The sequence below is a fragment of the Bidens hawaiensis genome, unplaced genomic scaffold (assembly GCF_021521415.1).
Source record: "Bidens hawaiensis isolate Kalapana, Puna unplaced genomic scaffold, B.hawaiensis_p1.1 tig00024419_1, whole genome shotgun sequence".
Classification (NCBI taxonomy): domain Eukaryota; kingdom Viridiplantae; phylum Streptophyta; class Magnoliopsida; order Asterales; family Asteraceae; genus Bidens; species Bidens hawaiensis.
In genome coordinates this window covers 35,228-62,503 of record NW_027493844.1, presented here as the reverse complement: position 1 = coordinate 62,503, position 27,276 = coordinate 35,228, and the positions used below count along the sequence as shown (strand labels likewise).

Here is a 27,276-nt window from a genome sequence, read left to right as displayed (position 1 = left end):
GCGCGATGGTCCAGTGTTTAGGCTCATCGCGTAGCGCGATGGGTTCCAGATTTCAGAAATTTTATTTTTAGTCCCTCGTCTTTGATAACTTGCCACTTTTTGATCATACTTCCATTTTCTAAAAATACTAAAGCGGCTCAAGCGTGCGAAGTGCAAAGTGCGCCATCAAAACTCCACATTACGCCCATCGCTCGAGTCCGTGTTCGTGCGCGTGTGCGTCGGGTGCTTCGCACCCTCCGTTAGGACTATGGAGAGAGGTTAGTCACATTAAAACATTTCTATGGAAACTTGCTTACTTATAAAGAGATTCCATTTCTTTTATTGTTTCCATGTGGGATGAAAGTTAACTTCCATATTTATACCCATGGGAAATTTTCCCTTTTCTTCCATTTATCCATGTGGGATGGATTTTCTTATTTGCTTAACATTAGATGCTTATTTTTCTTATTTCATTTTTCTCATGACTTATCTTGAGAATATTTTTAATCCTTCAACTTTCAAAGTTGACAACTTTAACCCAAAATAAATATGGGTTTTTTCTAGATGTTACAGCGGCGGAAGTGGTGGCAATGACAACGGTGGCGGTGGCAGCAATGGTAGTGGTGGTAGTCGTTGTTAGGTGGTGATGTTGTTAAGAAAGTAGGGTGAAGGAAGAATGGAATGAAAAAAAAAAGAAGGGGGGTGGGAAGGAATGGTTTTGATGGAACTGGATTCCGTGTGTAATGGATAATTCCATTCAATTGAGCAACCAAACACCACTTTTTTTCATTCCCACGTAATGAATCATTCCATTTCTCCTGTTATTACTGCATACCAAACGCTACCTTGGTTTTGCAATCTAAAAGAGGCTAGCGACGCAACTTGTTGTATATTTACCTTCTATTTCAATGTAAAAAAATATTGCTTACATAGAATCCAATGAACATATAAGAAAATTACATGTACTTAAATCAGTTGGCATTTTGATCTTTAGATGGATAGGAGGAAAACATATATCTAACAAAGGTTTCCTCTCTTGTGGGATTTGTGTTTTTACAGTGGGTCAGGTTGCGTTAAAAGCAGCTTCATGCATGGCGACAACAAGATAAAGTGTGTCTTGACAACTAACAAGTGTTTATACCATTTGAATTTGGTGAGACATTGACTGTGATGAGACGTTCAATCCAATACTTGTTTCCTTACGCTTTGGAATGTAGAGCTACTTAGTCGAGTCCAACGAGTAAGGAATAGTAATCATGACCCCAAGATTTATGACTATAATTTTTAAACGACTTAAGTGGCGATGCAGCTTGTGCTCGATGTAAAACACTACTCGTTTAAACAAAAAGAATAATACCAAATCAGTTGTCAGATCTGGTTTCTTCTATGATCGATCTCATTTTGATCAATTCATGTTTGTTTGTTCGACTCTTTTCGTTTGATTTTGTTGATTGTTTCTTTCGTCTTCTTTGTACAATATGTTTTTATTACAAACTTTTATTAAATTTAACACTTTTAACAGAAATTAATATAAGACCTTAAAATAGAGTTTTTATTTGATGTAAACCTTATATACACAGCGTGAGAATCCAATAGACACAATGTATAGGGTTGTAAATGGACCGAACTGAACTGGACAAGATCTTGTCCGTGTTTGTCCGTTAAGTTTTTGCCAGACAAACGGATGGTTCACGAACACTCCACCGAACGAATTCGTGTCTGTGTCCGTCCATTAAGGAATTGAGTTTGTCCGTGTTCGTTTGTGTCCGTTCGTTAATATTGTAAACGGACGCTAATGGACAAATGAGCGCTAACGGACCTAATGGACCCTAGTGGACAAATGAACACACGGACACTAATGGATAAACGAACATTAACAGAGACTAATGAACATTAATGGACAAACATACATAAATAAATCTAATTAACAAACGGACATAAACAATTACATATTAATTTCAAAATGTATAATCATTACCGTCTGGAAGTTACCAGACGTCCACGAACACTATTGAACGAACGCGACCTCTGTCCATGTTCATCCGTTAAACTTACCGAACGGAATTTTTTGTTCATGTCTGGTTCGTTTATTAAACGGACGAGCATAAACAAAATTCTTGCAGAACGGATGTCTAGTGTTATGTAATTAGTCGATCGATGTTGTAAAGTTAAAGTTTATTAGTTTAAAAATTGATGTAACACTTTTACAAAACTGATGTAATAACACAACTTATTTGGACGAATGTACGTCAGTTTTGATAACAAACCGTATAAAATTGTAAAAGCATGCTTAAAAAGTTTAGCTATACATTGTCTTCTCCCATTTTTTTCCTTAGGTTTCCTTCTACTCAAAAGCTTATGAATTAATGCACTTTTATTCTTTATTATGTCTATTTTTATATATGATGTAATTGAGGGTTCAAAACAAAACAATTTTAGGTTGGTTTACTTATAAATATTATAAAACATCCTACTTATTGTTTAAGTCTAACACATAAGGCGATTGCATAACCATATAGCATCTGTCTTTCTCTCTCATGTAGCCAACTAGCACTATGTATAAGTTTTTATGCAAGTATCATAGTTCTTAACTTAAAATGATTATTTACCAAGGGTGTACTTTTATACATTTTATACTAACTATAAAATGTCTATGCGATGGAGCGAAGAATACAGAAATTGATAATCACATAACATATTAACATTTTTTGAATTAAATAAAAATCTATAGCAATACTGTACTCAAATTAAAAAAATAATAAAATGTTCGTTTTTTTGGTGTAGTTATTTTTTAAAAATATATTAATTAACCTATGAAAAAGTTATGGTCGTTTAAAAATTATGAGGTTGGTTTGAAATGAAATTAAATAAAATATATGGTTAAGTATGAGGGGGCAAAAGTTTAAGTAATCTTTAAATAACTAAAAGTTGTATAAAGTTTAGAGGGCAAATGCGTAACTTATAATTCGTTAGGTGGACAAAGACAAATTTGTCCTCTGTAACCTTACATTAGACGGCAGTGTAATCTAATCATACATCTTTCTCTCTTTCATTATATATGGGCTAGCACTACGCATAATACATAGGAAACTATCATGGTTTTCTAACGAAATTTATATTAAGTGTATCAACATATCATTTAACCACTAAATATGCTAATATCATACTTCATTGTATTTGTGATTTGTATGAGAACACCAAAGCGAAGTTTGGTATAGTGAAACTAGTCACCGATAATCGAATCGGTTGCAAACTTGCAATAATGGGAATGAAGATAGAGAAAATGTATCTAGACAAATGAAGTTGTTTCTACTATTTAGTTTGAAACACGAACTTAACTTACGAAACTGGTAGATTTTAACGGGTGCAATATGCATATAACATGATATGTTTACCCTTTTATGATAATTCCATCTTAACAATGTTTGGCTTCTTTTCTTCACTTCTATCACTTCTTTGGATTTTGTGATTTTTGTTTGAAATCGTGATTAAATTTTGTTTGGTATGCAAAAGTATGCTCGATTAGGTTTGAGGCTTACTTGATTAAAGCAAAAGTATTATTCGTTTTGGTTTTGGTGATCAAGATGTTGATGTTTAACGTCTGCTCTTCATATCTATATGACATGTATCAATATTCCTAGAAAAATGTATGTACCTGAAAGGCCAAACACATCATAAGGTTACTCGTGTAACAAGTGATACCATTGATATCGTTGTTTTAAAATCTTAATTTTGAAATAAAGATTTAAGAAGTATTTGTGCTTGATGAAGGAAAATAAAGGGTCAAGTTAGATATTCCTCTTCATTGTGGAAATTACTTTATATCTTGTTTTAGTGCTTCTATAAAAATGGTAGCATTTCTTCTACTAATAAAGCTTCTTTACTAAAAATAAATTAGTTATTTACTGGTATTTTGTATTAATGATTAAATAACAAGTTATAAATAAGTTCGTCGGTGCTAGGGCTGTAATCGAGCCAAGTCAAGTCGAGCCAGGGTGTGCTCGAGCTCAAGCTCGGACCTCGACTCATTTCTTTATCGAGCTGAAAATCGAGCTCAAGCTCAGCTCATTTAAAGCTCGAGCCAAGCTCGAGGCGCGAGCTCATCGAGTCGGGCTCCTTTAATTTTTCAATTTTTATTTTACAAATTTTAATTTATAAAAGACAAAAATTATAATTTTAACATACATATTATATAAAATTTATAAACTAGAGAATTTATAACTTTATATATTTTATTTTTGTTACTTTAATAAGGTTTTAGGGATCGACTGACATAATATATGTATCATTTTTATTTATTTATTTCTTGGTATGCTATTATTATATATAGATATTAAAATTTAGGGTTTAATCTAAACGGGCCAACAAGCCGAGCTAACGAGTCAAGCCAAGACCAAAGCCACGAGCTGAGTTGACCTTGGCTCGAGCTCGGCTTATTTAGAAATCGAGCCGAGCTCATTTAAAATCAATCTTTTTTCGATCCGAGCGAGCTTTGGACTTTTTGAACAGCCCTAGTCAGTGCATGCACTTAAACGCCATGCTCCTTTTAGTATTGTTATTAACTAGTATGGAAACTTGTGCTTCAAGGCGGGTTGTAGGAAGAAACTAATGGGGATGTATTTGCTACATGATATATCGATGATTTAATATAAACCATTTGGGCCCTAACCTAAACGAACGTTAAAACAACCAAACTACACGGTTAACAAACATGTCTAGAGTTAAAAAAAAAATATAGCTTTAAATATAATAAGTTATATAAAAAGACTTAGAAGAAAAAGAAAGATACACATATAAAAATAAAATAAAAAATATTTGTTAAAAAATAATAGAAAACTAGACTGAACTGATAACTCTATTAAATTAAAGTTTAAGAGTGAAAACGTAAATCAATAAAAATAAAAGAATTATTAAACTTTAAAGACCATATGATAACTTTATTAAAGTAATTGAATAAAAAGGTTAAATTAAAGAAGGGGTAGAAACATAAATCGATTGAAAAATTAAGTGTTGTATAACACAAAGTTCAAGGCTAGAAACATAAATTGAAAAATGGTCAATTTATTAACTGTCACATGACATCACGCGAACCACTCTTAAATTACGATTATTCACCAAGTTTTGAAATGTTATAATACGTAATTAGAGGATAATAGAGAAAATGTATATATGATCATTTGTTGATTATATTATATGTTAGTTATTTTTTATGCATGATGATAAAGTTTATGAAAAAAGTTCTTCGCTTAATTTTAATGTCGTGAATCGTTAGAATTATCTTTGAATTTAAAGCCTATATGTAATTGTAATCTCATGTAAACTACCGTCCTAGATATAAGGGTACTCAAAGCACACGGGCACCTCCTTTATAGAGAAGCCTATATGTAATTGTAATCTCATGTAAACTACCGTCCTAGATATAAGGGTACTCAAGGCACACGGTCACCTCCTTTATAGAGGACCGGTTTAGGTCGGCAACACCGGTACCCCTGTCACAACTTGGAGAATCGGCAAGGACATTTAGTTTCGTGAAACCGATTGAACATGTATAGATCGAATAGGAACGTCGGGCAAGTATCTTGTGACATTTGAGTTATTTTAAATAAAAAATACTAATTCTATTTTAAACGCTGTAACTTAATTCACTTTTATCTAAAAAATTTATACCTAAGCTAAAACAGATTCAAGCAAAACTATTGTGTTGTACATTCAAGCGGCATTATTCCTGTTTTTATTTTAAAGTTCATAATTTTGTAAACTAATGTTTATCTTCGAAACTATATAAGACCGTATGTGGGCTAGCGATTCCACGGATAATGATTCCGTTAAGAAGTTACATCTGAATTAGTTAAAGGTAGAGTGCGTTTTAAAAGACACTTCTTAATGGTTCATGAAGTCCTTTAATGGGTAAGTTTTAGAAACATACTGAATGATTCAGATGTTACCTCTTCACGATTTTATTAAGATGCTACATCTGAATTAGTTAGAGAGAGTGTGTTTGGTTGACTAAAGACACATCCTAATGGTTTATGGAGCCTCCTAATGAGAAAGTTTCATAAACATGCCAAATGATTCCGATGCTACCTCTTAATCTGTCAGGCATCTTAATGATTTAACACAATATTGCCAAACAACTCCGTAGACTAGTCTAATTCAAGCTTTATTTCCAGCTTAGACCTAGTCTAATAATTACATTATGTTAATTTAATTTACTTTAATGGTAAATCAGTTTATCATAAAAGATGCCACGTCCTCACATGCTCACGTAATCATATTTTGAAAATAATAATAAAATTTGTAGATAATAGATAACAATTTATATGGTTATGTTCAAATAAAAAGTTTTATTTTTCTAAAAAGCCTAAGAAGAATGTCATTTTGATCAACTACTTTTATCTAAAAAGCAAATTTACATCTTCACTCACCCCTTACAACCACCACTATCTATCGCCACCACTCCACCATTCACCGCCACCACCTCACCGGGAAAGTCGCGGGAAAAAGACACCGGAAACAACAGTGGATAAAGGTCGTCGGAAAAAACACAAAGGAAAATAAAAACAATGGGAAATTAATATGAAAAAAAAACACAATTTGTAAAACCACTATTATTTTTTAATGTTATATAGCAACAAATGGAGAGAGAAAACGCTCGTTATTATGATATATTTTTTAAATGTTGTATAAAAATTTATGGAAGTTTTAAAATAATGAGGGAATTGACATGCGTCTTGCATGTAGGAAAGAGAAATGCAACAATGTGTTATTCCTTTTATATGATTCCTTTTATTTCACACTCGATTTCCTCCTTAAACTGATCTCAACTATCTATGTACAAAATCAATGGACGAGTACTTAATGTTTGGCGTCGCAATATGCGATTGGTTCATGTGGTGGACATGGTGGTGCCGTATTAATATGCTTTTTTTATGCAAATGTATTTGTGACTTGCTAATTTATGTTTACAATAGTGACGGTACTGTCGATTTCGACAGAACTCACATCGACTTGTTGTCGAATCACGTGAGTTTTACCTACTGAGTACACACTGTTTTAAACTTGTGTTTTTTTTTCTCATAAGATATATAGAATTAAGTTTTATGAATTTTTTGTTGTTATCTTTAGTAATGTAATCAGTGCCAACCGAATTTCCATCGCTCCACCACCATAACTAGAGCTGCACAAATCAGGTTTTTCAAATGCCCGGTTACGGATATGGAACCGGGTTCGGGTATGACCGGGTATCAAAAATTTGGGTATTGGCAATACCCGGGCCGGGTCTGGGTATTGCCTCTAAAAACCATACCCTATGCATCGGGTCGGTTCGGGTATAGAACCGGTATTATAAAACCAGGTATTTGAATACTCTATTTCCTGCTATTAAAAAAAACCTATTTTCTGGTTTTTTCGGGCTTTTTTCCGAGTATTTTTCGGGTATAGATTAAGTTTTTTAAGAGGGTTGCACTTTTTGGGGTATTTTCATGTATTTTTCGGGTATTTTCGTGTATAAATCGGGTATTTGATAAACCCGGTTTCGGGTATTGGAAAAACCCGGTTCCGGGTATGAAACCGTTCCGATTTTTGGGTATTACCGGGTAAAAATCAGGTCTTAATTCGGGGTACGGGTTGTGATACTGAAATGCATACATTATCCATACCCTACGGATAGGATTGGGTACGGATTTGGGTATTGAAAACCCGGATATAAAAAAAACCGGTTGTTTTTTTGTGCACCTCTAACCACAACTATACCGTGCTAAAATATAACCAATTTAATTATTTTTTCTCCTAAGTATATAAAGTGCTAAAATATTAAAAATTTAAACACCATTTATTTGTTTGCTAGCTTTTGAACATGTGTATTACACAGGATTTGTTAAATGATAAAAATAAATACGGTCTTAGTTTAGTTACGATTCTCACCATACTTATGAAGGTATTAAAGTTGCGTAGTTAATCAAACCTAAGGTATGAAAATGATATTTAACTAGGGCTGTTCAAAAAGCTCGAGGCTCGAAGCTCGGGCTCGTGGCTCGCTCGAAAAAAGCTCGATTAAAAGTAGCTATAAAAAGTTGATTTGAAACATCCTGAGCTGATTTGGATCATTTTTGTAACCAAGCCAAAATCGACTCTGGCTCGCTCGTTGGCTCGATTTTAAGCTCGTTTAACTTTAAAATCAAGCTAGAGCCTAACTAAGTTACCCCGTTTAATTTCGAGCCCGAGCTCGAAAACACCCTGGCTCGACTCGTGAACAGCCCTATATTTAACTCAATAATAAATAAAATCCACACTATGTTATAACCCAATTGACAAAATGGTTTTGACCCATGATCCATAAATAGCTAGAATGAATGAAATGAGATATTAGAAATTAGAAGGAACATAGGCTTGACACGTAAGTTTCAACGTTTTGTAAGATTTATTTATTTTTACCATTCTACCATCAACATAACAACCAACAACCCCAGTCCCCAGAAATACCAAATTCTAAAGCAATCTCTCCGGACTCTCTCTCTCTCTCTATTCATCTTTTCTCTCTCTCCATATATAAAAGACATCCATGTATGAGCAAATTGAAGCAAAAAAAAAAAGAACAAAAGCACATTAAAAAATAATTCAAAAGCAGGAATTGTCTTCTCTTTCATACAAAAAAGGGTCCAGAATTGTGTAGTTGGAATCATTCATTCATTCATTCATTCATTCTCTCTATTTCTATTTCAATGCTTGCTTATGAAGAAACCCTGAAAACCTAAAACCTTCATTTCACATATTCCCAACGGCAAAAACACGTTCTTCATCAGGTACTGCTTTTAATCGTTTTAATGCTGCTAGTATTGTTTTTACGTCAAGTTGTTAATGATGAATGCGTACTATTTGATTAATTCGTACCTTCGGACCCTGTTTATAGGTACGTTTTCATCGAATGATCGGTTAAACAGAGTCCGAAACTACGAATAAATCGATTCTGTCTAATCAGTTCAAATTGTTTGATGTTTTGAGATCTGAATGAAGCGTATTAGTTGATTTTCAAGTTGTGTGATTGATCGTAATGCTGTTAATATTGTTTTTACGTCAAGTTGTTGATGATGAATGTGTAGGGCTGTTCAAAAATTCCGTGGGCTCGCTCGAAATTAGCTAGAAAAAAGCTTGATTCTAAATGAGCTCGGCTCAATTTCTAAATGAGCCGAGCTCGAGCCAGGGTCAGCTCGGTCTTGGCTCGACTCGTTATCTCGTTTAGATTAAATCCTAAATTTTAATATCGGTATATAATAATAGTATACCAAAAATAAATAAATAAAAATTATACATAGATTATGTCACTAAAACAATAACAAAAGTAAAACATATAAAATTATAAATTCTTTAGTTTATAAATTTTATATAATATGTATGCTAAAATTATAATTTTTGTCTTTTATATATCAAAATTTGTAAAATAAAAAATAAAAAAATTAAAGGAGTCTGGCTTGACGAGCTCGAGTTCAGCTCGAGCTTTAAACTAGCCGAGCTCGAGCACACATTTGATATTTCATAATCCTAATAATATAGATTATAGAGTGTGTACATGTACAGTTTTTGTGATTAATTCGCAGTTTCGGACTCTGTTTATTGACTAGCTAAAACTGTTATGAATTGGTTTTTAGATTCAATGTATGCATCACATTTGATATTTCATAATCCTAAAATACAGTTTTTAGATTCAATATTATAAGTAACTGTTTACTTGTTGTGATGCTGATGAAGAAGCCTGAAAACTTCTGGATTTCAAACGATAATACGCTCAATTGCTCGTTGTTCTTACACCGATTCTCGTTCGTCATCAGGTGCGTTCAATCGTTATGGGTACTGCGTGAGTTTAAGATCTGAACGTTGCATATTAGTTGATTTATGAGTAGTAATCGATCATAAGGCTTTTGAACCAGTACCGAATTCGGTACATATTTGGTACTGTTAAGTTTTGAGTTTCGGTACCATTATTTTCCAAATTGCGCACGAAATACCATTATCAGTACCAAATATTTTTGAATTTCAGGATTGGTACCGGTCGGTACTAATACCATCTAGAGCTCATCCCTGATTCTGATAATCAAATTGCAATCGTTTACTTGTTCCAATGCTCTTATTATAGTCTCAATTTGCGTGGTTGACAAATCATGAATGTGCGCAGTAAAATACGAAATTATCGATAACGAAAATGAGTAAAACCAAATATCATACCGACTTTTTTAGTTCGGTGACGGTACCATTGAAAGTGTTGAACATGCCGAATCGCATGGTACCGATACTGAAGACATGAAAAAACCAAATATTGGTTCTGATTGTGTTCGATCGGTACTGGTACTGGCATTCGGAAAAGATGGTCAGCCATACCGTATCGGGGTGTTTAGTTCAGTAGCGGTACTATTGAAAGTCTCTCAACGTAACAACCCGAAACCAAATGGTACCGATACCGAAAACATGAATAAACGAATACTACCGATAATGTTGTAAAAATCCCGACTACAGCCGATTAATCCCCGATTAATCGCTAGTAGCTAACCCAACGACTTGTAGCCGATTAATCCTCATTTGGCCTAAATCGGTCAAAATTGAAAAATTTATATATAAAATTTGGTATATATATATAATTTCCAATCAGATTAATCACTGGTCTCTACCCCTATCATATGACTAGCGCCTAATGATTTTTACTACACTGAGTACTAGTACAATATTGGTACCGATATTCAATGCTCATCCTTGTACCGAGGTGTCCATTTCGGTAGCGATACTATTGAAATTACCCTCAACATATGGAAACCGAGTTGTACCGATATCGAAAACAAATAAAAATGAATATCGGTACTGTTCCTAAAATGATGAATCATGATATTGTGGTGATGGAGTCACGTGTTTCGTCCATTTGTACTGTACAAATTATTATTGCCAGGAAGCAGGAACACGAAAGGAATATAACGTATACAATCGCATCAAACTTTTGTACCATACATCACTCAAACTTTTGACCAGTTTTTTAACTTTGTCTCATATGGGTAACTGATATATACACCAATATTGTAAAATTATACAATAAAAGTAGATCTAAAAGACTGAGTACTTCTCGTTATAAGACATGATGCTGATGAAAGTTTCTTTAACTTCGTATATTAACTAAGAATCGATCAAATGTAGTTAATCTCGGTCAGAATCACATCTAGTCGGTCAATTGTTGCTTTTTAACATCTCCCTTATTTTATTTAGGATTTAATATTTTTTACTTTTTATAGATACTGAGTTAAAATTTTTGTATAGGCTAATTTAATATTGTGTGTCATATCACATATGTGATTGTGGGTGGTCACATATATCAACTTTATTCGTTATCTAAACATGAAATGAAATGAAAAAACAAACGTACACGTAAATTAATTGTGACCTAGATATTTTAATTCAGTATGATAATAATCATAGTTCTTCATAACTTCATTTATATCTTTGTCTTTAACCTTCTACACAAGTTCTTATTATGTAAGATTATATACTTGGATTGTACTTAACCTTTTAATCAAACTTAAGGAAGTCGCCCAGCTTGTGATCCAAATATTCAGTTCATGGTTTAGTTTTTAGTGGTTTGCTGGTTTAACGATTCGGACTGGTTTGAAACTTGAAACCGAGTGTTTAAACCAAACATGTCGTTTTATCAATTATAGATTGCTTTTCTTTTCTTTTTTTATAAATATATGTGTTATAATTTATAATATATTAATATGAACTAACAACTTTAAGAAAAAGATTTAGAAAAATAAGTTAAACCTTCAAAAGCAAACGATTTTGAACCGGCTAATCCGTCCTGTCCATGCTCATACAACGTGTCTTGTTTGATTTTCCGCTTTGTAGTTACCGGTTTAACCCAAAGCTTTTTTTGAAACTCATACAACGTGTCTTGTTTGATTTTCCGCTCTGTAGTTACCGGTTTAACCCAAAGCTTTTTTTGAAACTGATCAACACAAAAAATCAACACCCCAAAATTCATGTCTATGTGGTATACCCTTTTTTTTAATACAAATTGAATTTGTTATCATTTCATCTTAAAAGAAATATTAAAAGTGAAATAACTTAAAATTGTTATCTCCACTCTGGTGGGTGGTTGGGAAGGTTTTCCATAAGGATCTCCTTCTGGTGGGTGGTGGGGTTTTGAGTCTCTCTAAAGGCGAAAATTAGTCAAAACTAACCTTCAGTCGAGCTGCTCGCGAGTTAATCGAGATCGGCCTGTAGAAAAACTCGACCGAGCCAAGCTTAAACGAGCCCGAGCTCGAGCTTAAAAATAAGCTCGTCTAATAAACGAGCCCGAGCTCTAGCCGGCTCGTGAGCCTAAACAAGTCTATCATCTATACATACATATATATAATTATAAATATATAAAAACTAGTTAAAAAATAGTAAATGATCCGAGCCTGAGTTGAGCTCGAGCTTGAAAAACTATTAACGAGCCGAGTCCGAGCTGTAAAAATATAGATTCGAGCTTGAGCCCGAGCTCCGTATAGCCGAGCTCGAGCCCAGCCGAGATAAAGTAGGTGAGGGAAATGTAGAGATCCAATGCAAGTATCGTGGGATTCGAGGATTGCTTAGTGGTAACGGCATGTACCATTTGTCGTGGTGAAAAAAGAAGAAGAAGAATATAAATATAAAATAAAATATTATACTAAAATATTATATCCATTGAAAGTTACAATTAGAAAAAGTCTTAAAATTTGTTATGTCTCGAGGTATGTTTCTTTCCACTTTTTACATGTTTTGCTGATCACCCACATATTGGGCAAAGAATCTTAACTTTTCTAAATCTTAATTATTATTATTTTTGAAATCTTAATTATTATTAATATTAATATTTTAACGGCTAGTAGACCACATATTGTTACCCGATTTGGAAGTTATCCTAAGGCTGAGGGGTGTGGGGGGCGCGAGAGGGGGCGTGAGTGGGGGCGCCATCCAATAATATTGTGACGTGTGGCAGAGAGAGAAACTTGATAAGATGGGTATTGGTAGTGGTGATAGCGCCCCGGGGCATGGTGTGGAGGGGCGCGAGAGGGGGCGCGAGCGGTTTATTTTTTTATTTTTTTATAAATGTATTAAAAAAACGTATTATTAAAAAAACAAGTAATTATTTAAACAAACACACATTAATTAAAAAAACACATTAATATATAAAAAAAATTAAAGTACTAAAAAATTAAAAAAACACATTAATTAAAAAAAATTAAAAAAACACATTAACATTATTCTTATTCTTCGGCTTCGTCTTCTTCGATCAACCTCTTCCGGATACGTTCCTTTTGTTTTTCCATCAGCATTTGGTCGACCGGATTTAGGTGGCTGAAGTCTCTTGCAAGGAAGTCCAAATCTCTCATTCTTTTTTTTTCCTTTTTGTCAACAGAGACCACCTCCAGGGTTTTGTTGAATTTATTGAGGGATTCAACAAGATCGTTGATGTTTACGGCTTCCCCCTCAGCCGGTTTTTTCCCCCTGGCGTCCCTTCCCAATGGCCGCCTCCTCGGCGGTGAAGACGTTTCCTCCCCCGCAACGTTTAGGTCGAATCCAACCCGGCAATCCGACCCGTCCGTTGTGCTGTACGCTCCAGACGAACTAGTTTTAGTCCGTTTCGGCCCTACTTCCGCATCAAGGTCCGGCGCCACCAGCTCAACCCACTTGGCACACCTTCTCAACCTCTCCCACAACTTTACACCGTCCCACGTCTTCACCGCCCCATACCTCCGCAGGCACTCCTGCTTCCACTCTTCGACAGTGAAATTATAGACCGCCAAATCGTCACTGCCACTTGGTCTCATACGACCGGCGTTCCTGTTGAACAGATTAGTAAACAAGCCGACAAATTTTCTAATTTCGGTCCACCGACCCGAAATCATATCGGGATTCCGCTCTGTACTCCCAACGAGCGAATAGAACGTCTCCCTAACCTTTGTCCAAAAGACCTTGCTCTTTTGGTAGTCGGCTGCAAAATTATGTAAATAAATTTGTAAGCCATTTAACTTTTTTATTTAACTTTTTATTTACAATCATTTTTAAAAACGTTAAAACAATTACCGCAACGCCGATCCTCAGAAATGGCTATCCAAGCCCGACACAGGGCTTCCTTCTCATCCGATGACCACGGAGTGATTTTCCGTTTCGCCCTTCCGGTCGAAGCCGAACCCGACCCGTCCGTTGCAAGTTGTTTTTTCCGGTGGACGCGTCTTCTTTGTCCCGCAGCTTCACCTTCTGGTTCCGGTTCTTGTGTCTCCGGAACTACAAAGTTAGGAGACGGTTGCATGTTGGATGGTTGAAAGCCGGATGATTGTTGCGACCCCGAATAAAACATCGGTTGTTCCGGTGCCGACCATAAATCGTCGTAAGGGTAATCTGAATCTAGGTTTGGGTACCAATTTCCAGACATGTTTTTAAAAAAAGGTTTCGAAGATAGGGTGATTTTGGGTTTTGGGTGTGGTGTGTGATATTCGTTTTGGTTGTAGTATGTGAGAATGGTTGTGTTTGATATGTATTGTGATATATGTATTGTGATATATATAGATGATTTTGTTAAAAAAAAAAAAATATTTTTATTCATTATTAAAGCCTTCCAACGGCTCTTTCCCATTTCCCACAGCCACTCACGCGCGCGAGCCTCCTGGCGCCTGCCTCGTTTTCCGCTCTCGCGCCCCTCTCGCGCCCCTCTCGCGCCCCGGTGGTGTGGCTCTCGCGCCCCGGGGCGCTATCGAAGTCCCTCACGCGCCCTGACTAGCGCTCCGCACCCCTCAGCCTAAGGAAACATAAACTGGTCCATTCTAATGATTGGATTCCTTTTTATTTATTTTTTTTTACGACTAACTGGATACTCGTCATAAGATAATCTTAATTGTTAACTAGCATAGTCTTAATTTGGTAACTTTTAAGCTAGTGTGTAGTGGGTCGGTAAAAAGGGCGACACGTGGGCGATTTTTTTGGAAGCCCTCCACGTGTGAAAATCACCCCTAAAACACCATTACACCCCTAAAACAAAAACCCTTCTGGGCGCCGAAGGTCACAAATCGCCTCCATTTTGTAGCCTATCCACCACACATAGCCTAATATACTAATATTACAATAAATTTTTATTTTAGAACGATTTTCTTTTTTTTGTTTTTTTTGTGTTTAAGTCACCATACTCTGTAATTTGGAGAGCCCCGTTGCCTAACTCTGGCCAGACTATGTTGCCTTAACCAGGCTCACGTTGGCTTCAGAGTTTGGTTTGGGCATTCCCTCGGAAAACCATACTGCCGACTGTCATTTAATAGTCGTTGTGCTGCCACAAGAGCAAAACTCTCTAACGTAACACACGGTGGGGTGAAAACTCAGATGGGCTCGAGATTCGACCAACAACCTCACATGGCCTAGTCAAAATTTTCATTGTCAACATCCACCCAAAAGTGACATAAGTGAGGATCGAACTTGGGTCTCCTTTAGAGAACCCAAGGCTTCTCACCAGTAGGTCACAAGTGGGGGATAATATTACAATAATTATAAGGAGAATTTAATATATATATATATGTAGTAAAATTAATTTTTTAAATACCCTTTTAAATATTACTATAGATTTTCTACCCTTAAAAATAATTGATTTTGTTTATTTACCAAGAAATGGGGTGGGGGGGCGTAGATTTTTTAATGCTATGTGTAATGGTCTCATTAGAAAGCGAAAAAAAATGTTGTCACATCACGTAGAAAGGAGTGACATCACTTTTCACACTTATTAATATGTGTAATGGTTTTACACAATGTTTTCATAACTGGATCAGACACCGAACCGGTCGGGTTACCGGTTCAACCGGTCGGACTCAAAAATCTGGAAAACTATGTTAAATGAAAATATATAAAAAATCCTTAATAAACCGGCTGAACCGGTCCGGTTCACCGGTTCGACCGGTTGAACCGGTTCGGTTATGCAGTCGGACCGGCTGGTTTTTGAGAAGCGAGTGAACTACACCGAACCGGACCGGTCGGGTGACCGAATCCTGGTCCGACCGGCCGAACCGGTCCGGTTTTAAAAACATTGGTTTTACATGAGTTCAACTTTTTTTCTTTAATTTTGTTTTAAAAAGGAATGCTGATGTATCTGCTTGTGTGATTACGTTAAAAAATAAAATAAACTAACAAACTCGCCCCACCCTCGTGACTCCCCCCCCCCTCCTCCACACCAGCCCACCACGCCTCGGATGGTGAGATGGTAGGTGGGCGTGTACTCATTACACATAGCCTAATTTGCTATATTATTTTATAAATGCATGAACACATTTATTATGAATAAAAGTAAATACAAATGGATTGACCACATATGCTAGCTACTACTTGTCTTCTACACTACTCCTATAGAAAAATTACATTTTTCTGATATACTTGAATTGAAGTAACAGTTATGCTGCTTATTGTTTCAACTTTTGTGAGATGGTAACCAACTTTATTTAATAAATAGTACTAATAAAAAATAGGTTACATATGAATAACTTCAGATATGATCACGTGGGCCAGCAGCCCATCAGTGATCCAAATGGCCGTTCAAGAAAAAACATGTTAGTTATTCCAGGAGTGTTTGAATGTGTGTTTGCTTTATATATATCTTGGTTCAATAAATTATTAAGTGCACCAAATATGCATATTATGATTTCTTGACCTCTTTAACAATTTGCAGATGAGAAGGAAATAAGCCTGTGGTGTAATCGGTCAAGATCGTGGTATTTATAACACGATAATCTCATGAGTGTAGAAAAACTTGAAGGTGGTATGGTAAACGCGTCAAATAGTATAAGCAACCGATATGCTAAGCTTTTAAAGGGTTCATGGTTGGCACAATTCCGACATGGGTCGAATCCATGGATGGATAGATATGTTTACAGTGTCATGTTTCTTTTAGCGAATTTGCTTGCGTGGGCTGTGCGTGACTATGGACCCAGTGCATTGACCGAAATGAAGAGTAAGTTTGAGGGGGTGTTTGGATACGCATTCTGAAATAATAACTTTTGAACAACGCCTATCCAAACACTCCCAAATTCATACCGGGACTTCTATTGCTTACATATGTTGAGTAAGTTGTTGTTTAGGTACCTGTGGTTTGGTGAATTGTGAGATTTGCTGTTTTGATCATTCTTTTGATTTTTTTCCAAAAAGACATCGTGGTTTCCAAAAGTTGTCAAACCACTGACGAATCTCATTGTTTTTTATTTCACAATAACTCGCGATTTAATCCCATAGAGATGATAAATCTTTCACCAGGGCCGTCTGGGGGTGGTACCGGTCAGACTGTCGGACGGGGCACGTAATTTTTCGGGGCCAATTTTTTTTTTTTTTGTATACAATATAAAACTTATAAAATATGATTTGATCTTTACCATCTTATAATTATTGGGCCTAAAACTTTTTTTTTATTCATAATCCATTTAATCAAGTTCAAAATTATTGGACCCAAACTAAAAAAAATAAATAAAAATCAAATGCAAAATAAAAGAAGTAGCGGTCGATTGAAATTCTTCTTGGCTCCCTCCTTCTTTGCGAATGCTGAACAAAACCTGAATAACGACCAACCCAGCTGACCACCACTGTTGGTTTGTCGTTGACCACCAGGCTCCTTCGCGTCTTACCAAGCCAGCCACCAAGGGCCAAGGTATGGTTTTTTTTTCTTCCCTATGTTAGGAGGACTTCACCAATCATCGGTTAGTCGTTAGCTATTACGGTATTTGATTTTAATAATATATTTTTCTAAGTTTATATCGTTACTTGTTATGCCTACGGCCTTCTTATATTGGCTCGGCCAAGGTATTTAAACCTCATAGACGGCCCTGTCTTTTCACCTATCAATTCTATGAATGCATTACCTATCGATGCTCTTGAATCAGAAACTTTTTTTATTTTTTATATTTTTGAAAAAAATCAAAATACTGATCAAAACAACAAATCTCACCAACCCACAATGACCAAAACAGCACATTACTCATTACTTTCACTAAAAACATGTTATAAAAATTATTTATTTGCTTCAGGGTTGAAAAGTTGCCAAGGTGGTAAAGACTGTCTAGGCACAGAAGGAGTTTTAAGAGTTAGCATGGGTTGTTTTGTATCCTTCTATATCATTCATGTAATCTATCTAAATACAGAGTAAACCGCAGTTTTCGTCCCTGGGGTTTGTGTAAATCTGCTATTTTAGTCCAGTATTTTCAAATTTGTGATTTTAGTCCCTATGGTTTCATTTCACTTGCAATTAAATCCGAACCCACTAACCTCATTAAGTATGGTAGTTAAATTCATCGGCGTACCCCTCACGTGAGGGGCAGTTTTGTCCTTTTTTTCTCCAAATACATCCCAACCCCTCACGTGAGGGGGCTTGCGAAGTAGGGCTATTTGGTGAGAAAAAGGATAAAACTACCCCTCACGTGAGGGGTTTAACGACCAGCCTTAATAGGGTTAGTGGGTCGGGCTTAATTGCAAGTGAAATGAAATCATAGGGACTAAAATCGCATATTTGAAAATACTGGACTAAAACAGCAGATTTACACAAACCCCATGGACTAAAATCACAAATTTGAAACTATTTGACTAAAACCGCAAATTTGGACAAATCACAGGGACGACAGCCACAGTTTACTCATACAAATTTATGAAAAAAATTTGTTTCCTTAACATATGTTAGATATTTTACTTCATAATGTTTCTTTCAACGGCTAGAACCTCAAAGTTGTACGGACGAAAAGAATTATGGCATTCGGGTTGGTGGTCTGCCAAGATTTTCCTAATGATCGCCTTAATCGTGTTGCCATTTTTCCTTCCGACAGATATAATAATGATATATGGTTAGTTTTGTTTGTACAATCAATTATGTAATGTGCATATTTGGTAAAACGGTTGGGATGGGTAACGGGTCAAAACGGGACACTTATTTTGGGTCAGGTTGGATTGGCCCGAAACAGTTTTTTCGCCCCATAAATTCACATTTTTCTTATAAATAACCAGTTTCTCAAACTGAGTTGGGCCTAAAACTGTTGACCCTATTGGGCCTACCTGAGTTGGGCCTAAACCTGTTGGACCGGGCCCAATACATGGGTATTCTCGACAACACTTTTCAGGCTATGGGTCGGGCCAAAATATGTGATCTTTATATGGGTCGGGTTGGTTTCGTCTGAAACAATTTTTTGTTGAAAAGCTTCACATTTTTCTTATAAATATAACGCGATAATTTTAATATTAATCGAATTTTTTGAATACAAGTAAGTTATAAGGTTTTATAAATTAAAGATCCTATCGAGCTCATGACTATATTGGGCCTAAACCCGTTGGGTCGGGCCCAATATAAGGGCTTTATCTACAAGACTCAAGGGCGGCTTTGAAGGAGGGCAGGGTGGTCGACAACCCCTATAGGCCCGAATTTTGTTTAAAAAAAAATTTACATACTTTTTTTAAAAGAAAATATGTATTCTTAATGTTTAAACCCAATTACTCAACTTATTTAAACCCGTTTCGATAGAAATAAATATTTGCACAACCCATATCATAACAAATAAGCCCATTTAAATATATAATTGTTTAAGCCCAATATTTTTTTTTTTACTAAAGGCCCAAGTTTTTTCTTAGGGATTCTCGGGGACGGCCCTGACAAGACACAACCCTTGTATAAGCCATATTTTTATTTTCACAACCCAATTGAATCTTACATTGCTGAACTGATGCAATGTTATTCATTTGCAGGGGATATTGCACATTTTGGTGCAGGGTATGTTTTTTTTTTTTTTTTAAGATCATGACCTTGATCGTTCGAAAACATCTAACGGGTCTTGATTATGATTACTTTGTAGAGTGTTCTTGCTAATTCAACTAATCAGTATAATCAGTTTCATTACATGGTTAAATGATTGCTGCCTGTCAGAAAAATACGCCAAGAGATGGTAAGTTTATTCATGTAATTAATACTTTTCGTGTATAATTTAATGATCCTAAGTATTATTTTTGTGCAGCCACATACATTCCATGCTGCTAGCAACTGCTGCATACATCGTTTGCATATTCGGGATCATTTTGATGTACATTTGGTACACACCGCAAGCGAGTTGTCTACTCAATATTTTCTTCATCACATGGACACTTGTACTCCTACAACTTATGACTAGTGTCTCTCTTCATCCAAAAGTAAGTTCTATCATCAAAACTGTTGAATAACTCTCAATATATTATAGAGCAAACATAACCACCTATGAACTGACTTGTCAGTATTTGTCCCTCAAGTTTCAACCGTTTGACCCGTTTCTTTTTTAGTTTAATTTCTTTTACTTACATGTTAGGCCGGTTAGTGATAAAAGTTTTATCACTAACGGGTCAAACATGCAAGTAGAGGTGCCAATCAAAAACCCCTAAAAAAGTCAAAAAAATAAATAAATAAAGTTCAAAAATAATAATAAAAAAATCATAACTGAAAATATAAATTAAAAACAAAAAAAGTAAAAAAAGCTAAAATGTTTCATCTGTTATCCTCGTTCAAAAAAATAAAAAAGACCTGAAACCCGTTATGGCCCGGTCCCGTTCCGACCCTGACTCGTTCTGACCCTGACCCATTCTAACCTGAACCAAGCCAACCCTTTTTTTAGTTTACCCGTTCCGACCTATGACCCGTTTCGACCCAACCCAACCCATTTGCCACCCCTAGATAAAACACATAAGTGGAATCGACCCGCTCACAGTTAAATGGATGCATACTCGTTACTTGTTAGAATAACAACCTATTTTTATTTTTTCGGAAACAGATCAGTGCCGGATTCTTGACTCCAGGTTTTATGGGACTTTATGTTGTGTTCCTATGTTGGTCTGCTATTAGAAGGTATTTATAAGACTTTAAAACTTGTAACTAATATTATTATTAATTTGCAGCCTGATTGCTTAATATTTGATTATGTGTGTTTTGCATACAGTGAACCACCAGATGATAAATGTCTTAGAAAATCTGAAACCTCAAGAGACTGGCTAACCATCATAGTAAGCCTCACACCTTTCATACATACATATATATACACACACATGATAACTTTTAAAATTCAAAAAATATTTTTTTTGTTGATTTTTCAATTGAACTTGTAAGTAAAATGCTATGCAGTCGATATCGCTATCGGTTATCGGTCCCTTGGTAAAACATCGGTATTGATAAAATCGGCGATATTGACCGATATTTCCGATATCAGTGATTTAAGTCTTAATCATTAATTTTTAGTGTTCAATGTTAGCGTTTTAAGTCTTAATCATTTCCTACTTGCTACAATTGTTAGTGTTCTGCAAGTTGCAAAAGGTTAATTTGTTAATGGCAATAGAGTATACTGAATTATTAATGTTAAATTGCTATATATATATGAATTTTACATGAGACTAAAATTATCGATATTCCTTCAATATATCACTGTGATAACCAATATCTCAAATATCAGTCATTGACCGGTATCCGATATTTTTCCACATTAACTGCTAGGTAAAATGCATAATTAGTGTTGATTTTGATGCTAAAAACAAGTGATTTGATGCTTAAGATTCAACTGTTTGACTTGTTTCAGTTCATCTTGTTGTGAACAGAGCTTTGTTGTTGCTGTACTGGCGATTGTTATCGCAACTTTCTCAACTGGAATCGATTCTAAATGCTTTCAGGTACAGATTAATATATATATATATATATATATTTTTATTTACAACTACTATTTCTTTGTCTTCAAACAATTACACTACACATTGTTTTCTATTGAGCATTAAAGCATATATATTCATCCATACATAATCACACACACACACATATATATGTGTGTGTGTAAGGACGTTCTTTTCATAACCAATAGTATGTTGAGAAGTGCGATGAACACATATAGGTATTAATAATCTCTAGTCTTAATCCTCACTTTTTCTATATATAATTGTTTTAAGATGACAATCTTTCTTACTTTTCCATATATAATTAAGTTAGTGCAAAATAACGTTTTATGATCAAGACAAAATGATAAAATTCATAATATGAAGGCTCCCCCTTAAGATGAATACCTAAAGAGAAAAATAAAAAATATGTCCATCTTGGATATATTTATATGAAAATGTTCATGTTAATATGTTATACAACATGTTAGCTCAAAAGTCATAAAATAAGTTGGAAAAGTGTCTACTTTTTATTTTGTATTATTATTTGTCATAAATGTCTTAGAATGTACAAACCTGACCGAATTTGTATTTTTTAAAATTTTAACCTATGAAAGGGTTTATGCACTCAAGTAAATTCGCTTAAGCGAGTAACTAACTAAATAAATAAATAAAAAGGCCAGATATTGTACTTTTAAACGAAATATGACGAATCACGAAAAGTACATAGATGAAATTTGTTCGTAAGACTATAAACGTTAAACTTGTTGAAATTATAATTGACATACGCATATTCTCATTTAAAAACGGAAGCGTTTGTGATAAATTACTCGTATAGACTCTAGAATCACTTTATTTTCGCCTGTCAAACAAACCTTTTTGTTTTTTCCCCCTCTTGTTTGGATTAATGCAGGCATACGGGTGATTCCATAAACATAACACGAATTATGTATCGAGTCAAATACTGTTTTATTTACTTTAGCTAACATAACTTAAATAAAAAAAATATTTGTAACGATAATAATAACAACAATGGTAATATTACTCAATATGCAGTTCAAAAAGGAAGAGAAGCAGGAGGAAGAACATGATGTACCGTATGGTTTCGGATTCTTTCATCTTGTTTTCGCAACAGGAGCTATGTACTTCGCAATGCTATTAATCGGATGGACTTATCACCACCCTATGAAAAAGTAAATACACATTTTACTTTAGTTAAGTAATTTGGACTTTAGTTATATTTTTGTTTGTATAATTATTATCTAACTGCACTCTATGCAGGTGGACCATCGACGTTGGTTGGACTAGTACTTGGGTCAGAATAGTAAACGAGTGGCTTGCTGTTTGTGTTTACTGTAAGTATTCAATTCTACTTTCATCCGCCTTTCATAAATTTATTTGAACTAGCAAAGTTTTGATTTTAATGAGAAATAGCAGTTCATGTAAAAAAAAAAAACTAGCAAGGTATAGCCCCCGAATTGTTTCTGAAAATCAAAACATAGATGAAGAAAAATCATTCCCCGCGATATATATGTAAATCACGAAACGAAAAATATTTAGAAGTTATATTAAAATAATTTTGAATATTATAAGTACTTAACATGTCTTTTGAAAAAAAATCACAAAAAATGTATTTTCTGTCATGATTAAAACTTATTGAGTTATTTACACCAATTTTTAGTTTACACATAATTATTCTGTCTACTTATATATTTTTACTTGTATATTTGTTGTATTAAGTATTAATATGTGAAAATATATAAAACAAATTTTTGAGTTAAATGGGTCATGTTTGTGTCAACAAGTGGAAATTCTTGTGGGCCCATCAACCCATGACGCATTCAGTACTTTTAGAAAAAACTTTTATGAAATGATCACTGATATATAAATATAATCTAAAACAATTATACGATATGCTACATAGTATGCCGTTTGGTTTTGGTAATACTAATGAGAAATAACGATATGTTTGTAGTGTGGATGTTAGTAGCGCCTATCGTGTGGAAAAACGGACAAGTAGACATATCCGAGTGAAGACTCGCCTTAACCAACTTAAGAAGCAATGTGTTATATAAACTATACACCGAGTATTGTGTTGCAAAATTATATGAAGTCAAAAAAGGAGACGCATAACGGTATGACCCCGTAAATATCCAAGCTAATTCAAGTATTGTTTGTTTCTTATATTTTATATATGTATATACATATATATTGGATGACACAGGGTATAACATATAGCCATGACCCTTGAGATAAGCCATTGTAAAACGAAATGTAACTTATTATTGGGTTGTATATTTATTTATAAATATTGATGAAGAAACATTACATTTACTAGTTATTTTGTGTATTTTAATTATGGATTTTAATCGTTTTTGGTAATAAATATGAGTGTTATTATGTAATGAACCAAAATAATAATTATATAACACACACACATCGAGACACACGCAACGAACCTAACCCAAAAACCCTTAAAGTTGTGTAACCCAAACACGAGCTACTTATCTCATTTATCTAAACGAGTCATACGGGCTGACAGGTTGTGTACCCATTAAATAAATGGATTGGCGTGTTTATTCAAACGGGTTAAACATGTCAACCCTGAACATGATTTGTTTAATAGCAAATTAAATATGGCAAATCAAGTTTCCAATAAAATGATGTAAAAAGTGATTCATTTTTTACGAAATTACAATTATAAAATTGTTCTGAGGCTCTAAACAAAGGTTGTCATTAGTTAGAACGGTATTGGTGGGGTACCGTTCTTGCCCTTGGAGGTTTGTCACGAATATCTTCTATCAACATAGACATGCTTAATGAAGTCGCGAAGTCTCTCAGCGTTACTGGCAAAAGAGAAAATATCATAATTTCAATTTCTATTGGAAAGAAAATTAAAAGCATTCACAACCAGATACCAGCTGTCGGGCTTGTGGAGGTTTCCGGTGGGTGTCTAGTCTGTGTTTGTGTTTGTGTTTATAAAAGTTAGCAGTTCGAAAAAAAAAGAGATACCAGCTGTCGGGAAAGGATTGGCGTTGTGCATCCCATTCTTTAAAATATCTCCTTTGCAATCTGTTTTTTCAAATAGAAGAAGTCAAAATCAAACTTGGTAAATTAGGATAAATTTAGAGGCCATCCATGTAACAAATCTGGCAAAAAGAACATGCCTAAAGATAATAATAAACCCCTTAAAAAAAAGAATTAAAATCAATATTCTGGGTATGTTTAGCAAAACTAGCTGATGACTGGTAGCTGTAGCTTTTTAGATATATTTAGTTGTTTGGCAGAGTAGTTAAAGCTTTAATAAAATATATAAACTGACCAAAATGGGCATAAATAAAAAAACATAATACTAACTGTATATATCTTGGAGGTTATTTAAGTAATTATAAATACTAAAAGCTTGTAGCTTTTTCTAACTCTACTAGTAGGAGCTTCGAGCTTCAAGATTTTTCTCTAACCTAAAAGTTTCAAGCTCCTTCAACCAAACAATGCTTTTTATTATGAGTTTTTTCTTAAAAACTTGAAGCTAAAAGCTCCTAAAAACTCATAAAAGTTTCCTACCAAACATACCCTCAGGTCCTGTTCGTTTCAAGGATTTGGAAGGAATTCTAAGGAATGAGATTTTAAATCCCAGGAATTGATATGTTCGTTTCATTAAATGAAAGAATGAGAATGGAAACTAAATCCCATCAAATCCCGCATTTCATGGGATTTTAAAATCCCACCTATTTTAAAGGATTGTTATGGAAAATAAAAGATTTTCTTATTAACAATAAAAACCCCTCCAAAAAATATTAAAAAAAAATTAAAAAAATCATAACTCAAAATATAAATCAAAAACGAAAAATGTAAAAATACTAAAACGTTTCTGCCTTTGCCCTCGTTCTTCAAAAAAAAACAAGAATGAAGAAGATTCCAATTCCAATTCCAATTCCAAATCCTTTAAAAAAAGTCCGTAAAACGGACGCGCACTCAATGTATCGGAATATCATTAAGCATTGACTCGGTGTAAAAGGACTTCTTCTTTTTCCTTTTTATGTTATAGCATCATGCATGCTTTTAGCCTGATTACTATTACTAATATGTATATTTGAGAACTTTGGTGTTGCAAAGACCCTATTGAGTCACTACGCGGCAACTTAGTGGTCGAAAGGATTTTTTTTGTTTCTCTTTTTGTTTTTTTTGTTTTTTTCTTGTTTTTTTTGGTTCTTTTTTGTTTTTTGTGGTTTTAGTTCTAGTATCATAATGAGCGTGATGGAAAGCAGTCGAATTTTGTGTAGACTCACCATGTTTTGTTGTTATAGTACCGTTATTAACTTAACGAAAACCAACCGAATGCCAATTTTTTGTTTCAGTTCGATGTCGTAAAGAACGTGACGGAAACCGGCCTAATTTGCGTAGACTGACCGGGTCAACGCCCGGGATCGCCAGCAGTCGGGTTTTACCAACGCTCGAGTTTTACCGATTGACGCTGCCCCATTGGTCTACCTCAATTTTTATAATGCTTTGTTTTTGTCATGGTACAATGATGCGAGTAACTGAAACGAACTGAATTTGTGTTGGCTTACCGCATTTCCTCCTTCTTGGAGGGCGCTAACTTCTTGTGTCGTAAATCTGGCCATCGCCACAGATTTTACCTTGTGAGTGAATTCTCGACTGTAGAAAATTGAAATACATGGTTTAATATACGGTATGAAACAAGCTCAAAGTTATTTTAAGTAACAATTTTAATTAAGTAATTCTTTCCCTAGAGAAATGCAAGTTATTTATCAACTATAAAAAGTTAAATCTTACTGTATGCCACAGCAATTTGTGCAAACAAATGTCCAGAAGCTTGTGCACGCATACTGAGGTCCCTGTTAAGGAAATAAACATACTAAGACTATCAATGCCACAATAACATAACTATTAGCCAAGGTTTTTAAAACCGGCATTTTACTCGTATCGGATTTGGTTTAAAAATGGTATAACCAGTTCAATCGGGATGTACCAGGAGGTTCAATCAGGTTGAATAGTTTACCATGTAATTCCATATATATACAATTTAACTTAAAAAATAGCTCAAAAGTACATTAATAAACCTCAAACATGAATCAACATCACATATGAACAATGATTAGTCAAATAGAAACTTAATCCATTACAAAATATGTAAAGAAACCAACCTTAGATTTGCATGATATAAAATTTGTTTATTAGCGATTCGCCATTTACTATGATTGCTCGTTTCAACATTATCCGCTAGGTTAAAAGTCATTTTTAAAATATATGGGCGGCAAAAAAGTATAAAAAATATCTTGGTTTAAAACCTGTTTGCCGGTTTAAACCGGTATTTTTTTAAAAAAACCGACGACACGATATTCTAGCAAACCACTCAAAAATACTAGACTCAAAATACCAGTTGCCTTACCAAAATCCGGTATTAATCGGTTCAACCAGCCAATACGTACCGGTTTTTAAAACACTGCCATTAGCCAACTTTGTTGGAATGCAAGTTGTACAAAGATCAGTGTCAATATTTCTATAGCTATGTTTTAATTAATCGAAAAAACCAAACCAAAAAAACAGAATCGAAGCATTAAGCGATAGTTAATTTTTTGTTTTTTTGAAAAACTGAATTTTCGGTTTTCCATTTTTAAA

At 34.6% G+C, this 27,276-nt stretch overlaps 1 protein-coding gene across 1 annotated transcript; it reads left to right on the top strand.

Annotated features, from left to right (window-relative positions):
- Positions 1 to 9,741: 9,741 nt before the first annotated feature.
- On the top strand, positions 9,742 to 23,688 carry LOC143569156 (uncharacterized). Its single transcript, XM_077055136.1, has 13 exons — positions 9,742 to 9,803; positions 16,679 to 16,960; positions 18,024 to 18,097; positions 18,671 to 18,830; positions 19,723 to 19,747; positions 19,830 to 19,919; positions 19,989 to 20,160; positions 20,772 to 20,845; positions 20,937 to 21,000; positions 21,586 to 21,657; positions 22,690 to 22,826; positions 22,915 to 22,988; positions 23,609 to 23,688. The coding sequence occupies exons 2-13, from the start codon at positions 16,744 to 16,746 to the stop codon at positions 23,665 to 23,667; spliced, it is 1,218 nt and encodes a 405-aa protein (XP_076911251.1). The 5' UTR covers positions 9,742 to 9,803; positions 16,679 to 16,743; the 3' UTR covers positions 23,668 to 23,688.
- The last annotated feature ends 3,588 nt before the right edge of the window (positions 23,689 to 27,276 follow it).

What these genes read in the sequence shown, in the direction of transcription:
- LOC143569156 (XM_077055136.1), top strand. Translation starts at nt 16,744, where the DNA reads ATGAGTGTAGAAAAACTTGAAGGTGGTATGGTAAACGCGTCAAATAGT. An exon ending in TGCATTGACCGAAATGAAGA is followed by an intron (nt 16,961 to 18,023) that starts GTAAGTTTGAGG and finishes TATTTGCTTCAG; the next exon opens with GGTTGAAAAGTTGCCAAGGT. An exon ending in GAGTTAGCATGGGTTGTTTT is followed by an intron (nt 18,098 to 18,670) that starts GTATCCTTCTAT and finishes AACATATGTTAG; the next exon opens with ATATTTTACTTCATAATGTT.